We start from the raw sequence: 16,464 nt of genomic DNA on the forward strand, positions 1-16,464 counted from the left end.
GCTCGATGGCAGAGGGCGCGGGCGGCCAACTTGATTGCTTTCGTTATTGTTTGATTATGTTTCTTTTTGCATGCATCACGACACTACAGCACATTACATTCTCACACATACACCCAGCACGACATTACTGACTTTTGACTACTACAGTACATAGTTTTTGTATATTTATCTTATCTGAATAAAAACGTTTCTTTACGAATTGGCTTTCTTATGTCCCCTTTATTTTGTTGCGTCCCCTTTTTTGAGTCACGGGGCGTAACAGAGAGACTTTGAGTTTACAGTCAACAGAGATTTCACAAAAAAAATCCCCACGCTTTCAAAAGCAACCAGCTGCAAAATCAGTCAACAAACGTGTCATGACCTGTCATGATGATTTACCCTGCTGGTGGGTTTCTCCCAGAAGTCTCTCACGGTGTGGAGTCATGAAAGACGACCACTGCACTGTGTGTACAGGGAAGTGTCATTACAGCCAACACATCTACCAAAAACATGTGACCGAGACCAGCGAAATCAAGATGTCATTTAATGAACTTAAAGAGAAGTATGGATACATTGGAGAAATACCTGCAAACAGAAACACAGAAATAGAAGAAAAAATGTTCAGTGATCTGGAGAAGATTAAAACACAAAGGTCCGTCCTGCTGCATGAAGCTTATAGGAACATCATGAAACTGTCTAAGATCCCGTTACATGCATACTGCGCTTTAACTCTTCATCATCGTTTGTTCTTCATTGACAAACTGAGAGAGGAGGGAGAAGACGAAAGGGTGAAGAACCTGGAGGATGTCATTTGTCAATATAAAAAAACCTTTAACAAAATGACTTAATTTAAAATAATTGTTACAAATTGAAATCTAAAACTGCTAGAGCCCTATGAAATACATTTAAAAAATGACTAAAACTGCTAGAGCCCTATGAAATACATTTTAAAAATCATTTAAAAAAAAACCTATTTATTTCCATTTAATTTTTTCTGGATTCCTTTTTTTTCCCGTTTCAATTTTTTTGGAGTCAGTTTTAATGGTTACATTATTATTTTTTAAATTAAAAACCAAACAATTTCCATAATTTTCCAAAATGCATAGAAACCCTTACTGTTTTAACTAAAAGTTATTTAAATAATTATTTATCGGATCACGAAAAGTCCCCGAGCTGGAAATCCGAACTAGTGTCGCCTGAAGCACAACCGCACCAAATAATGATATTATCTATACAAGCCATATTTTTTTCAGTGATATTTACGAAGAAAAATCGATAGCTAGACGGTAAAATAGAAATAACGGTCTTCTCAAGTAATGAGATAAAGAGATTGTTACAGATACAGGATCCGCTGCACCCCTAGTGAGTTGCTTTTACTCAGCAGAAACATTATGAATCATTTTCATCAATTACATTTTTTCCACTGACGAGAATGGAACGATAACTTAACAAAAAAGCTGTTTTTAAAGACAAAATCTATGACGAGAATCTACTCTCATTTTATGAAAACGTTAGGGAGGGATGATTTGGGAAGAAATCCATCCAGAACTGATGTCCAATGTGGAAAATTATAACATCGCATTCTACAGTCTCGCGCAGCAGCGCTTCAGACTTCTTCAGTTCACAAACAATTGATAGCACACATTAATTCCAAGCGATTGCTTATAAAGTAATGTTGATGAATTCTGACAATGTTTACTTTAACAGTGTTTATTTAGGAATATGTTTTAGACGGTTGTAAGGAAGCATATTTTTATCTCCCTCATCTATACTTGAACGAGCAGCTGCAACAGTACAGTGCAGAATGAGACATTTCAAAATAAGAGTCACGTTGAATTCGGTCTTGTTTACGATTAACATTGTGTCCTAACTACACGCGATGTGACGTGATAAAAGGAGTTTTTGCCCTAACCAGCCGCAGCGGCGACACGAGACGATTCCATATTTTTAGTCCATCTCTGCAAAATGGACTTCAGGGTAGGAGATGGACTAAAAATAAACTCCCAAAACTTATTAAAACGTATTCTGGAAGATGAATTCTTCAAACAGTGGTAGAAGAGGATCTGGTGCTGGTCCTTCAAGAGTCACTCTCAATCTGTCTGTCTATAAAGTCTAAAAAAAACAGTCTTCATGTATTTCACAACACTTCAGCTTGTGATCCTTATTAAGAGGGGGTACATTTTTAGGATTCTTTACCTAACCCAAGTCTCTGATATCCTGACACCTTGCTCTTCTGGAGACTCCAGGTAGGTGCAGTTCTGGAAAATGGTGGCGCTGAAGACTAAAGGGTTCCTGATGGTTTCACACTTAATTCTTCACCTTAATTCCTAATTCTTTTGCAGTTAACATGTGTTTTTTCTTCTCCACCTGCTTTTGTCTGACCCTGCTGACCCAATGAGCATTTCACTGTCCAATGGTCATGCTTTAACTGTAATCTCTAGTATTGCATTAGTATTGTATCCTTGTCTTGGGCATTTAATAATTTTTGACTTTTAAGTCTGAATTAAATCTCTTTTTTGGCTTATTTTATCTGTAAAAGAAAACTTGCCTTATAATTCTGCACACCTGAATATAAGGCATTTTTCTAATTGAAAATATTAACAAAAACTCTGATAGTACCTCAATGCTAAGTATGCGTCATGCAGTGTCAAGTAGTGAATTGAGCTCTCTTTCGTGTCTTTTTGCGCTTGCATGGTCAAAAACGCACAGAATTATGTTAAAATGTCAGTTTTGGTGAGTAAAGTAACAGTTGGTTATGTCTTAAGTGAACGTAAACAGCCATTAGAATATTGGATATGAATATTGTACAATTATGGTAATTTCCAAATAAGCCTACAACAAACATGAAAAAAAAAAAAGAGCTATTGACTTTCACTGTACAATAATGAAACAACCTAAGATTTGGTGTTATAAAGTAATAATTTTATTATTAAATAAAGAAAGAAAATTTGGTTAATGTTATTTAAAACAAACGATACGTGCTATTGTTAGACTATTATTTGAACGAACATTAAAAAAACACCAGCACAAAGTCTTGTGAAAAAACACTTCATTATTTCAACAAAAATGAACAAACAAAACAGAATACAACAAACTTAGAACAAAAAACTATTTTTATTTATTTTTTAAATATGCCTATTAGGCTACAACAGAATTTGGTTAATTTTAACGAAAGCAAAAATTAAATATGTTAAAGTCAATTTTAAACAGAATAGAATAAACTTTTAGAACAGAAAAATAGAATCAAAAGTTGAGACGACAACAATATAGCCTATATTTCATAATGTAGACGTCGGTGGGCATCAGAACCCTATTCCTCGGGGGAGCAGCGCGATAAACTAACAAACATGCCTATCTTGCAGTCAGTGAAAATAAATTAGGTGCAATGATGCTGATTAAATTATAAACGGAACACTTTTTTTGCCCCCATTTTTCATGAGCTGAACTCAAAGATCTAAGACTTTTTCTATGTACACAAACCTATTTCTCTCAAATATTGTTCACAAATCAGTGTGCCTTAGGTTGGCCACAAAAAAAGGCCACTCTAAAATGTGCAGTTTTATCACACAGCACAATGCCACAAAAAACACTTGTTGCAACTGGTGCCGCATTGCGCCGATAGAGTTGCGGGCCCATAGAGTTTGAGAAAAGCACAAATACACACCGTCACTCATCGTGAATCACAAACACACACTGATCTTCCTGTTTATAAGGGTTCATTACACACATTTATTCTTACATGTTATTTCACTGTAGTATACTATAACATCTCACTGTTACTTATTTACCATGCAGTTCAAAGCATTATGGGTAGAATCTCTCTACAGTCAATTCTGATTCATCAACACAGTTTCACTAATGATCTAACCCGAATCCCAGGATAAAGAATAAACCCAGGATAGAGCGGCTGAGTGAATGTGGTCTGGACTGTGTGTATGAGGCTCATTGTGTCAGAGACGTTGTAGAAGGACAGAGTTCCTGCACTGTGATCCACATACACACCTATTCTACTGCTGATGGACTTTACAGGGAGTTCAGTCAGTATGTTATTGTGTGCGAATGAGGAACTGGAAGAAGTGCAGATCAAACACCAGGACTGATCATTAGATCCAAACCGACACTCATTACTCCGTCCCTTCCTGCTGACGCTCTTATATGACACTGATATAAACACACCATCATCACCACTCCACTTAATCTCCCAGTAACAGCGTCCACACACACTCTCTCTACACAACACCTGCCACACATCATCAAATCTGTCTGGATGATCAGGATACTTCTGGACGTTGCCAGTGAATGTGATCACTCTGTTCCCCTCAGACAGACGGAGGCAGTCATTCAATGTGTTCGGATCCAGAGTGAACCGATGGGAATCTGATGGAAATAAAACACATCAGAATCAGGAATTATGAATTTCTGAATCATGTTTGTAGGATTGAAAATAATCAAAGATATTTGCTTTACTGTTTTCAACCCCCTCTTTCTACCCTAAGGACCATTTGGAATTCCTAAAGACATGATAGTGATCATAGGCCTGCAGGCCAAGATGTATGTACATACGAATTGTCACACCTTTAGTATGATGAGGGAAGTTGTAAATATCTGATTGGTCAGTTTGAACGTCTCACATTTGAGTTACAGTCACATGTTCAAGGAAGGGATAGAAGAAGATTGTAACAGTTGCTCTGTCTCTATTATTCTGTGGCTCTTTTTTGGGGGCACTCTTTCTTTGTCTCCTCTTTTCTTTGTCTCTTACTCTCTAAACACTCTCTATATATAAATAGACATATAAATGTTATATCTCTCAGGTAACATTTTACATATGTGCTGGTTACAATTAATGGTAAAAGTTTTTATCATCTCCTACATCTATTTTGTAACTATTTTAAACATGAACACACTATTTTAAAAATGTTTTTCTGCTTGTTTTCTTAGTGACTTACATTGTAGGAAGTCGTTTCTGGTCCTGGGAACAATGTTGGTGACTGTGGAAATCAATAGACATGAAGAGTGTGATTATCATGTCAAGAGAAAATTATCCCTGCATCTGTTCCTAAGACATTTCTGATGGAGGATCATTTCTGAGAGCAGAATCTCCAGGACTTTACCTCTGTCAGAGATCTTCTTCTCTTTGCAGAAATCCTCCAGTTTGTCTCTCAGCTGAAGGACAGATTCTCTCACGACATCAAAAGAGGAGAGAGAACTGAAGGGATTGTCATTTACGTCTGTAGATTCAGGAGGAGCTGAGAGAGACTGGAAACTCTACAGAAAACAGAAATCAAAGCTCAATGGCGTCACATGTCAGAGTTGAATAGATTTGACCAGGAAAAGCAGTTCAAAAGCAAGGAGTAGATTGACCATTATATATAACTTTTGAGCAGTTAGTGACTCTGAAATTCACAAGGACTCTTAGGACACGATCCCAAGGTCAGGTTTTGTGGTTTAAATACGCTGAAGCATCGCTAATATACAGCCTTACTTCCTGTTTGAGGAGTTCACTGTCAAATTCATTAATGTTAATGAAAATTATTATAAAAGGTTTTAAGATCTGTTTTTTGTCATAATTACAAAAAATGTGTAGGATAAGTCAAAGATTGTAAAAAGATATGTAAAGAGATGATGGGAAATCTAGCTGGGGGAAACTGGCACCATCAAGTTCATGGATTCCACATTGTTGTAAAAAAAAAAGTTGAAATATTAGTGAACATCAACATTGTAGAGCTTGGAACATATTTTCATAGACAATGAAAGCTTGGAACGTATTTTCATAGAGATTTCCAGAGCTTTCAAAAGTAGATGATAAGATGAAAGTCTGACTGATGATGATACAATAACCAAACACACAGATCAACACTTCAGTCAACAGCTCATTCTGCTCTCATGAAATGTTTCTCTGTGAGTCTTGTGATCAAGTCCACTATGATCCTGTTCTTCTAGATCTCTGTTACCTGCAGGAAATGGATGTGATCCTGTGTGTGTGAAAGCTGCTCCAGCTCAGCGTCTCTCCTCCTCAGATCATTGATCTCCTGCTCCAGTCGCTCCAGTCGTCCTTCAGCTCGACTCACTGCAGTCTTTTCCTGATCTCTGATCCGCTGTGTCGCCTCAGAGCGGCTTCTCTCAATGGAGCGGATGAGCTCAGTGAAGATCATCTCACTGTCCTCCACTGCTGTCTGTGCAGAGCGCTGTTACACACACATCACAATCACACAGTGAGCTTCAGTGAGTCCTGACTGAGACTTCTCAAACTTCTCTTCTTCTCCACACTCACCTTATGAGACACCACAGCCTTTCTCAGCTGCTGAAGATCTTTCTCTCTCTGCTGGATCCTCTGCTGGAACAACCTCTGCGTCTCCTTCAGCTGGTGCTAAAGGACAAACCAATGACAGGTGACAATCAAATATGGTGACACATCAATAACATGAGACTGAGAGGCTAAAGATTTTGCATGGTAAGATTATAGGTTTCAGCATTATTTCATCAGTGCCTAGTTCTATAGGGATAGTTCACCCAGAAATGTACATTATTTTATTGTTTACTCATCCTCATGTCTTTCCTAACTTGTTTTATTTTCTCTTGAAGATATGACACCTGTTACACAGAACACAAAAGTTTACAACCTCAATCTTCTGTTCTTACTATTTCTATTATGACTGCTGCAGTCTTATGCAGGTCAAATGTTGAAGTTACAAACGTTCAGGAGGAGCATTCAGTCCTGTCAATCATCATTACGAGCGTATTTAACCAGAGCAGACAGCGATTTTCGGAAGGTGGGTTTTAAAGAAATTGAATGAGTTTTTTTTTATATTAAATTATGTAAATGTATTCCAGTAGATCCCATAAACAACATTATGAACCTGTAAATAAGCATAATGGACCCCTTTATGTTCATACCTGTTTCTCTGTCCTCTGTGCTGCAGCTGATCCAGTGTCGTGGTTTTTATGTTCATCCATCATACATAGCAGACATATACACTTCTGATCAGTGCGGCAGAAAACCTCAAGGAGCTTGTTGTGTTTCTGGCAGATCATCTCCTGCAGTCGTCCAGTGGCATCAGTCAGATTGTGTCTCTTTCTTTTAAAGAAACTCTCATGTTGTTCAAGGTGATTCTGACAGTAAGAGTTCAGACACACCAGACAGGACTTGACGGCTTTGTGTTTGCTTCCAGTACAGACGTCACACTGCACATCTCCAGCTCCAGCGTAACAGTCAGCAGCAAGTTTAGTCGTCTTCAGTTTCTCCACCACTTCAGCCAGAATGGTGTTTTTAGCTAAAGCAGGTCTTGGGCTGAAGGTCTGTCTGCACTGAGGGCAGCTGTAGACTCTCATCTGATCCTCCTGATCCCAGCAGCCTGTAATACAGATCTTACAGAAACTGTGTCCACAGGGAATGGTCACTGGATCCTTCAGGAGATCCAGACACACTGAACACAGGAACTCATCCTGATCCACTGAAATTTTGGCCATTTTACCGCATGAATACAGAGACACAAACACACAACAGCTCAACTACACTTCAGTTTCCCTGAAATCATGCGATTCCTGTTTCCTGGTTCTGTGTTTGAGTGACGTGTGCAAAACAGGCGTGTCTGGAAAGTAGCTTCCTCATTTCTGGCACTGAAGAGCCTCATTCTTGCTAAGTTTTTACAACCCCAAATTCCATTGTGAAATGGAAGAAAATCAAAGACTCAAAGATTTGTTTATTATCTTTAACTGACAAAAAGTTAAAAGAAAAGATATTTTTTAAGTTTTCACTTACCAACTTAAAGTCCCCATGAAATCATAATAAAATGTTTTGGGCTTTTAGTAGGGCTGCACGATTTGGGGAAAATGTCATATTGCGATTATTGAGGTCAATATTGTGATATGCGATTGCGATATAATAAACAAATGGTTTCATGAGTCAACTTGCTTGGTTCTCAAGTAAAATGCACACAGATTAGTGATAATGCTGAAATGTGTATTTCTCAACAACTAAATGCACAGTGCTTTTAAATTAAAGTAATATTTTTTACAAAATGAAATAGTGACATCTTTGTATTACTGCAAACGTGTTATTGTCTCAATAGTACAATAGTATAAAATAAATGTCATATTTACCTGTGCCCTTACTGGCTACAGAAATTTAACAAAGTTATCAAACAGTCTGCACTGCATAAATTATAAATTAAATATAGACTAATTCTTATTAAAGCTACAAAATTTATTTAGTCAAGAGCAGTGAGTAATCTCTGTTCCCTTTGTTCTTTGATTAACTTTACTGACAGAAAGATATTTAATGATGTTAAATATTGAAGGTCTACATTGCAACTCACTGAACAAGTAACAAAAATGTATTCTAAGAAACTGCTGTCAAAAGTTATAACACTAAATCACTAGCCTACTATTGTAAAAATCAATCACACTGTCAGTCTAAATATCTAATATTTATTATATTATACATATATACTTGTATACATTCACTGCTTAAGAAACATTGGTCCCTGGTAATTAACCATAAAACGTAACCTCGGTTCTCTCTAGAAGAGGGAACGAGTACTGCATAATATCTTACGCTAGGGGAAAAACTCTTCTTGATGTCAGATCCAATAAGGGCCTCTCTCGATAGGCTGCTGCAGTTGCCGCAGGGCAGCCAATAGGTGCGCGAGCCGTCTTGCCTATGTATGCATGCTGCCGCAACGCGTTTTACATTATTTCAAAATTAAGGATAATTTTTGGCTTCAATATCTCGCGGAAAAGAGTTTTTCCCCTAGCGTAAGATATTACGCAGTATGAGAGACCTCACGTAAGAGAACAGCAATTATGCCAGATCTGGGTTGCGTTTCCCAAAAGCATCTTAAGCCTAAGAAGTTCGTAAAAATGATCGTACGACTGATCTTAATATTATGGTCTGTTTCCCAAAAGCATCGTAACTTAAGTAGCACTTGAAAATCTTCGTAGAACTACGAGTGCTCTGGAGTAATCCTAAATCCCCAAGTGCATCGTAAGAAGACAGATTTACGAGGTCACCTGCAGGACAACCGGCAGATTACACTTTTATCTAGATTTAACAGATTACACTGCAAAGTAAGTATTTGATTGTACTTTTTTATTGTACACTTTATTGTAATTGTTTTTTGTTTAAATGAATGTATAAATTAAATAAAAAAGGGAATTAAAAATACACATCTAAATTAAATGAATGAACTAAAAAAAAATCATAAAAGAACGAAGTAATGTGGGAAATATGCTTCAAAGACTGGGCAAAATATATTTAAAAAAATCTGTCAAAGACTTGCTGACGTGCACGAAAACCAGCCATGTATTGGGAATTTCTTGCAGACCGCCTTCCCTTATCTTTGAACACCCCGGTATGTCCACCCAGATGTTTTGTTTTTCCTTATTTGTATGGTGTCCTTTAAATCTGTTAAAAATAACATCTTTGTTTCGCTCTATCTCCTCTAAAATTAGGCCTACATTAATTTAATCTTTTTTGAAAGGTATCTTTTCTTGTTTGTTTTTTTGTTCATACATTTTGCCAGTAGGTTATCTCCGACTGAATGGACACTTTAGACTTGTCTTGATTGCTAATCCACAGATGACGATTATTAGGTTAAACCTAATAATTAAGGCTAAACATTCAGAATACGATTCCATATAAGTTTATATTACAGCACTTCGCGAATGGACTGCGACTCTTAAGTAGCACGTAAAACGCGTTCTCGTGCGTTCATGTTAAGTGCATTTTTGGGAAACGCTCGTGGAATTGCTGCGAGCGTTCGTAACATTGCACATAGAGAGCGCTCTTAAGAGCTAAGATACATCGTTATCGGGAAACCCGGCCCTGATCTCTCCAAAGCTGACAGCCTTTGAGGGAGTACATGGAAATTGTTCCATGGAAACGGCTGGGAATGGCTCCAACCTTCAGCCGCAAACTTCCTGGAATGTAGTTAATAAACATAAAAAGTCATATATGGTTAGTTCATGTTGGTTCACAGTGCATTAACTAATGTTAACAAGATTTTAATAAAGTATTGGTAAATGTTGAAATTAACATTGATAAAGATTAATAAATGCTGTATTTAAGTGCAGTTCATTATTAGATCATGCTAATTAATGTAGTTAACTAATGTTAACTAATGAACCTTATTGTAAAGTGTTACCAATATTTCTTTTGAGCTAATTTGCTACACAAGCGTTTGCGCTGGTGATATAGAGCACTGCTCTATTATACTCTGCTCCAGAAAGCATCCTGCTTCTTTTACTCTTTTATTTGTATTCTGCCAGAATGTGTCTTACATACACATACACATACACATCCATATACACATACACACCAATTCAAAAACTGTGTAAAGATAATCTGAATGTACATGATTAATTCAAAGTGAATGATCTTATTTGCAGTATGATCCATGAAGCTGTATTTGCAGAGAATCCTGGGCTGTAAGGAGTCAAGTCAAGTCATCTTCATTTATATAGCGCTTTTAACAATGTAGATTGTTTCAAAGCGGCTTTACAGTGATAAACGGATAATTTAAGGTAACAGGGATTGTTTTGGCTTTATAGCGGTTATTGAATAAAGATATTTTCCAGCTAAAGTTATTTTTGATTGATTCACTTCCGTCGCAACGATCATTAGTTATTAAATTAGGGGCCGCTAAGACGACACCGTTCTCTCTACACAGACTTTAAACGCGAAACTGATAAACGCTGATGGTGGCCACGTGCGCATCAAGAATTAATTCTATAGTTATGAGCATTTGAATATGTGTGCAGGTTTGTAATTCCCTACAAACCAAGCCTTAACAAACTACTTGTCTGGCCTAAAAAAATGTATACAGAATTTGATCACTTCGGGGTAGATACGCAAAACCGAAATTATCCCGACAACGCTTTATTTGTAGAGTGGTAAAGGGTTCCTTCACAGGGGAGAGATTAGTTGGCCCTCCAGCACTGCGTTGTCATCGGGTCCAGGTGCAGGTTCCATCTGGATACGGCCTGGATACGGCAGGCTGCGGGAAAACCTCGGGATAAACAAAAGACACTAAAATTAGCGTAGATGCCATTCTTTTTATGATGTAACGAGTACATCAGGATTTATGGGAGGTGTTCCCAGTTCCGGCTGACCTAATCTATGCAGCCTAACATTGAGTGTGTCTGCTTCCCGGACAATGGTAGGAAGACTGTTCCAAAGTTTTGGTGCTATATAGGAAAAGGATCTACCGCCAGCAGTCGATTTTGATATTTAAGGTATTATCAACTGGCCGGAATTTTGAGATTGCAATAGACGTGAAGGACTATAATGCGTTAAGAGCTAGCTCAAGTACTGCGGAGCTAAACCATTTAGTGCTTTGTAAGTAATCAGCAATATTTAAAAATTTATATGATGTTTAATAGGGAGCCAATGCAGTGTTGACAGAATGGAGCTAATATGGTCATACTTCCTGGTTCTGGTAAGAACTCGAGCTGCTGCATTTTGAACTAGCTGTAGTTTGTTTATTAAGCGTGCAGGGCAACCACCCAGTAGAGCATTACAATAATCTAGCCTTGAGGTCATGAACGCATGAACTAATTGTTCCGCATTTGTCAATGAGAGCATATGGCGTAATTTAGATATATTTTTAAGATGGAAAAATGCGGTTTTACAGATGCTAGACACGTGACTTTCAAATTAAAGACTGGTATCAAAGAGCACACCCAGGTTCCTAACCGACGACGAAGACTTAACAGAGCAGCCATCAAGTGTTAGACAGTATTCTAGATTATTACGTGAGGAAGTTTTTTGTCCAATAATTAGAAACTCTGTTTTTTCAGAATTTAGAAGTAGGAAATTACGAGTCATCCAGTTTTTTATATCAGCTATGCATTCCGTTAATTTTGTGAATTGGTAGGTTTTGTTAGGTTTTGAAGAAATATAGAGCTGAGTATCGTCAGCATAACAGTGAAAGCTAATTCCATGTTTCCTAATGATATCTCCTAATGGTAGCATGTACAGAGTGAACAGCAGCGGTCCTAGTACTGAGCCTTGTGGTACTCCATACTGAACTTGTGATCGACAAGACATCTCTTAATTTACTGCTACAAACTGATAGCGGTCACATAAGTATGATTTAAACCATGCTAGTGCAATTCCACTAATGCCAACATAATGTTCGAGTATTTATAAGAATGTTATGGTCAATAGTGTCAAATGCAGCACTAATATCGAGTAACACTAATAGCGAGATACAACCACGATCGAATGATAAGAGCAAATCATTTGTGACTCTAATGAGAGCTGTCTCGGTACTATGGTACGGTCTAAATCCTGACTGAAAATCCTCGCAGATATCATTTCTTTCTAAAAAGGAACATAGTTGTGAGGATACCGCCTTTTCTAGTATCTTTGACAGAAAAGGTAGATTCGAGATCGGCCTGTAATTGACTAATTCTGTAGGATCAAATTGCGTTTTTTAACAAGTGGTTTAATCATAGCCAGCTTAAAGGTTTTTGGTACGTATCCTAGAGACAAAGACGAATTAATGATATTAAGAAGAGGATCTATGACATCTGGAAGCATCACTTTCAGTAGCTTAGTCTGTATAGGGTCTAACATACATGTTGTTGATTTAGATGATTTAACGAGTTTAGTAAATTCTTCCTCTTCTATAGCAATAAATTAATAAAAATTTTCCTCAGGGAGACTACAATGCACTGCCTGATGCGATACTGTAGTAGATGGCTGAATAGTTATAATTTTGTCCCTGATATTATCAATCAAGTGAAGAAGTTCATAAAGGCATTACTGCTGTATTACTGTGGAGCAGATGATAAGGAGAGACAACATTGTCATCGAGCTCAACATATCTCAATTCTGTAACCAGTTTACACAAACAACATACTTTCTACTAAGCCTAACACTGATCTACCATCCCATGACAAATGCACTCCCTTCTGGAACATGTTTTCTCTACTTATTCGGTCCATCATCAGTACTGACTGCTGTTCCCTGAATACTAACTTGCTTTTTAAAACAGTGTAGTTTGGCATCTTGTGTGGAAACATGAGTCATTGAGATTTATGTACATGTATGTAGATGATTTGTTAAGTGGGAAAAGGGGAGGCAAGTCAGGATTTAGCTGAGTGAAATGTATGTTGTAATTTTAATAGTTATATGTATATAGAATATGTGTATATTAGTCAATTACATTTCTCTGTCAATTTAATATATTTATAATAATATTTGTTTTTGATAATCACTTAAGCCCCAACATACATTACAACTGAACTATATCATGTGACACAAGGGATCAAAACCAGGCAGGCAAAGATACACTTATAGTTGAATGCAAGCTCTAATATAAATACAGCAATTGTGTTACTGCCATTCAAAAACATGTTTTGCCTCAAAATCAGAAAGCTTGTCAGTGGTTCATCAACTTGTAATGGCACTTCTGCATTCGCTTTGATCTGTAGTTCGAATGAGACATAAGAAACTACAAATTAGACTTGCTTTACGGCAAGCGTTACAATAGGTTTGTTTGTTTTTCTTCGTTTCTGATGTCGAAATACATCATACTTTAATAAAATCATGCAACATACTCTACCTTGTCTGTGGACATTGTTATTTCCAAAGCCAGTGCTGGATAAACAAATAGCGTGCGTGTGACGGTAGGCTCAATTATTTACGACAGCGGTAATGGACAGTTCCGCTTCCAACCTGTAGGGGGACCGATGAGAAAAAGTGCTTTGGTGTTGCTTTAAGAATGAGCAGAATGAACGTTTCTTCTGTGCTCATACAAGATGTTCTCAATCAAGCCAAGTTGTTCATCGATCATCACTCTTGCTGCGTCCCAATTCGCCGACTTATACTACGCTCTAAAAGTATTTACTCTTTTTGTGAATAAAAATGCATACTTTTGAATGTGTAGCAAAAGAGTAGGCAAGCTTTGGCACATACTACTTCGTCATCTTTAACGGACAGCTCTGTCGTGTGCGTCACCGTAAACTGCCCTGTCAATCATCTGTCACAGTTAAAATCCTCCATTCAATCTAATTTCCTACTTTTTCGGAGAGAAACACGTTGATCTGCCAGTCGTGGGTCTTTCATGCGGAGACTCCTCATGTGTTTCCAATTTGAATATACACTCACCTAAAGGATTATTAGGAACACCTGTTCAATTTCTGGCAGTTGCTTCAATGCATTTAGGGGTGTGGTCCTGGTCAAGACAATCTCCTGAACACCAAACTGAATGTCAGAATGGGAAAGAAAGGTGATTTAAGCAATTTTGAGCGTGGCATGGTTGTTGGTGCCAGACGGGCCGGTCTGAGTATTTCACAATCTGCTCAGTTACTTGGATTTTCACGCACAACCATTTCTAGGGTTTACAAAGAATGGTGTGAAAAGGGAAAAACATCCAGTATGCGGCAGTCCTGTGGGCGAAAATGCCTTGTTGATGCTAGAGGTCAGAGGAGAATGGGCCGACTGATTCAAGCTGATAGAAGAGCAACCAGAGCCGCGGTGATTTAATAAACCAGCCACATTTCAAAGTCGTTTACGAAATGACCGCCAGGTGGCGCAAAGGGGCATTGTGCAAAACAGCAGCAATTGCCGTATTTTAAAATGTAAGTGGGTTAAATATAAAACCCTAAGCCTAATAGGCATTTTTTATATATATAAATAGGCCTATTAGGCTACAACAGAATAGAACCAAAGATAGAATCAATTTCAGAACTGAAAAAATAGAATCAAAAGTTAAAAATAGAGACGATATTAGGAGCAATGACGCTGAATATTTTTACTATTCTATTGAGGAATTAGATGAATGAAGAGAGCTTCTCTCTCGTGAGCGATATAATTGCATATTAATTTATAGTGATCTCAAAAGCAGTCCTGTAAAAAAAAAAAACCTACATGGGGTAGGCCTATAGTGTTACGACAGAATCGAGGAAACAGTGTGCAAGTAAAACTCTTTATTGAATAAAGTGATGATGATGATGATGATGAAAGTCCGAGATGATGCAGGCTGTGGCGCAGGGACTTCGATGGCCAGACACGGTGTGTAGACAGAAGTGCAGGGTGCTCTGAAGTGCCGACAAAATCCTGACATGAAATGAATCCACAAGACTGTGACCGGAACACAGGAACTCAGGACGGAGGCGATGAACAGGAACAGGATCAGACACAACACAAGGACTTCATACAACGATCTGACAGGGGAGATGAGAAAGTGGTGAGTTTATATATTGTGATGAGATGGGCTGCAGCTGATGATGAGTGATTGCAGCTGGATCGCTGATCAGTGATAACAAGCCGGACACACCCTACTCACGCGCTCACACACATGTAAACAATCAAAGCACGGGACGAGAGAGAGACATTGGATCTATGAACCGTGACAGTACCCCCCTCCCTAGGAACACCTCCTGGTGTTCCCAGGCCCCCTTACCTGCCGATTGTAATCATCGATAAGGGAGTGATCCAGAATGTCTCTGGCAGGTACCCAACTTCTCTCCTCTGGACCGTAACCTTCCCAGTCCACCAAGTACTGAAATCCGCGTCCCCTCCGCCTTGAGTCCAGCACACGATTGACCGAATAAGTGGGTTCCCCATCTACGAGTCGCGGCGGGGGAGGAACCGGGACTGGTGGATTAATACGAGAATGAAATACGGGTTTAATTTTGGACGCATGGAAGATGGGGTGAATCCTCCTGTACGCCGGAGGAAGGTTGAGGCAGACTGCCACCGGACTAATGATCTTGGTGACAGTAAACGGGCCAATGAATTTGGGAGCAAGCTTATTGGATACGGAATGCAGAGGAATGTTCTTGGTAGAAAGCCACACTTTTTGACCAGCGACGTATACGGGAGGCCTAGACCGGTGGCGATCGGCTTTGGCCTTGGTGCGCAACCCCACCTGGAGTAGAGTCTCGCGGGCTCTAGTCCATGTGTGGTGACACCTCTGGACGAAGGCGTGAGCGGAGGGGACCGCGACTTCGGATTCCAGACTAGGAAAGATTGGTGGCTGGTAACCTACACTACACTCAAACGGAGACAGGCCCGTGGATGACACTGGCAACGTGTTGTGGGCGTACTCCACCATAGAGAGTTGGTGACTCCATGAGGAAGGATTCTTGGAGACCAAACATCGTAACGTTCTCTCCAAATCCTGGTTGGCTCTCTCAGTTTGGCCATTGCTCTGGGGGTGAAACCCAGAGGACAGACTGACAGTCGCACCCAGTAATCTACAAAACTCTCGCCAAAATTTGGACACAAACTGGGGTCCTCTGTCAGAAACCACGTCTGTCGGGAGGCCATGTAACCGAAAGACGTGGTCAACGACAATCAGCGCTGTCTCAAAACTACCGTGTGACCCTGAGAGGGTGGGAGGGCGGTAACAAAATCTAGTGCGATATGGGACCAGGGTCTCGAAGGGACCGGCAGCGGTTGAAGTAACCCATCTGGGGGTCGATTGGAAGTCTTACCAGTAGCACAAACTGAGCAAGCCAAAACAAAATTGTGAA

At 38.9% G+C, this 16,464-nt stretch overlaps 1 protein-coding gene across 1 annotated transcript; it reads right to left on the bottom strand.

Annotated features, from left to right (window-relative positions):
* Positions 1-3,015: 3,015 nt before the first annotated feature.
* On the bottom strand, positions 3,016-7,546 carry LOC307157261 (E3 ubiquitin/ISG15 ligase TRIM25-like). The gene is made up of 6 exons (XM_079869131.1): positions 6,874-7,546; positions 6,251-6,346; positions 5,931-6,164; positions 5,091-5,244; positions 4,926-4,967; positions 3,016-4,356 (listed from the first exon to the last, which is right to left on the bottom strand). The coding sequence occupies exons 1-6, from the start codon at positions 7,444-7,446 to the stop codon at positions 3,821-3,823; spliced, it is 1,635 nt and encodes a 544-aa protein (XP_079725257.1). The 5' UTR covers positions 7,447-7,546; the 3' UTR covers positions 3,016-3,820.
* Positions 7,547-16,464: the final 8,918 nt, after the last annotated feature.

The sequence above is a fragment of the Squalius cephalus genome (assembly GCF_949319135.1).
Source record: "Squalius cephalus genome assembly, chromosome: 4".
Classification (NCBI taxonomy): domain Eukaryota; kingdom Metazoa; phylum Chordata; class Actinopteri; order Cypriniformes; family Leuciscidae; genus Squalius; species Squalius cephalus.

Bases quoted from the DNA above. Each gene is read 5' to 3' on its own strand.
- LOC307157261 (XM_079869131.1), bottom strand. From the start codon at position 7,446: ATGGCCAAAATTTCAGTGGATCAGGATGAGTTCCTGTGTTCAGTGTGT. The intron at 6,347-6,873 runs GTATGAACATAA...TTTGTCCTTTAG, and splicing joins CACAGAGGACAGAGAAACAG to CACCAGCTGAAGGAGACGCA. The intron at 4,968-5,090 runs GTAAAGTCCTGG...TGATTTCCACAG, and splicing joins GAAGAAGATCTCTGACAGAG to TCACCAACATTGTTCCCAGG.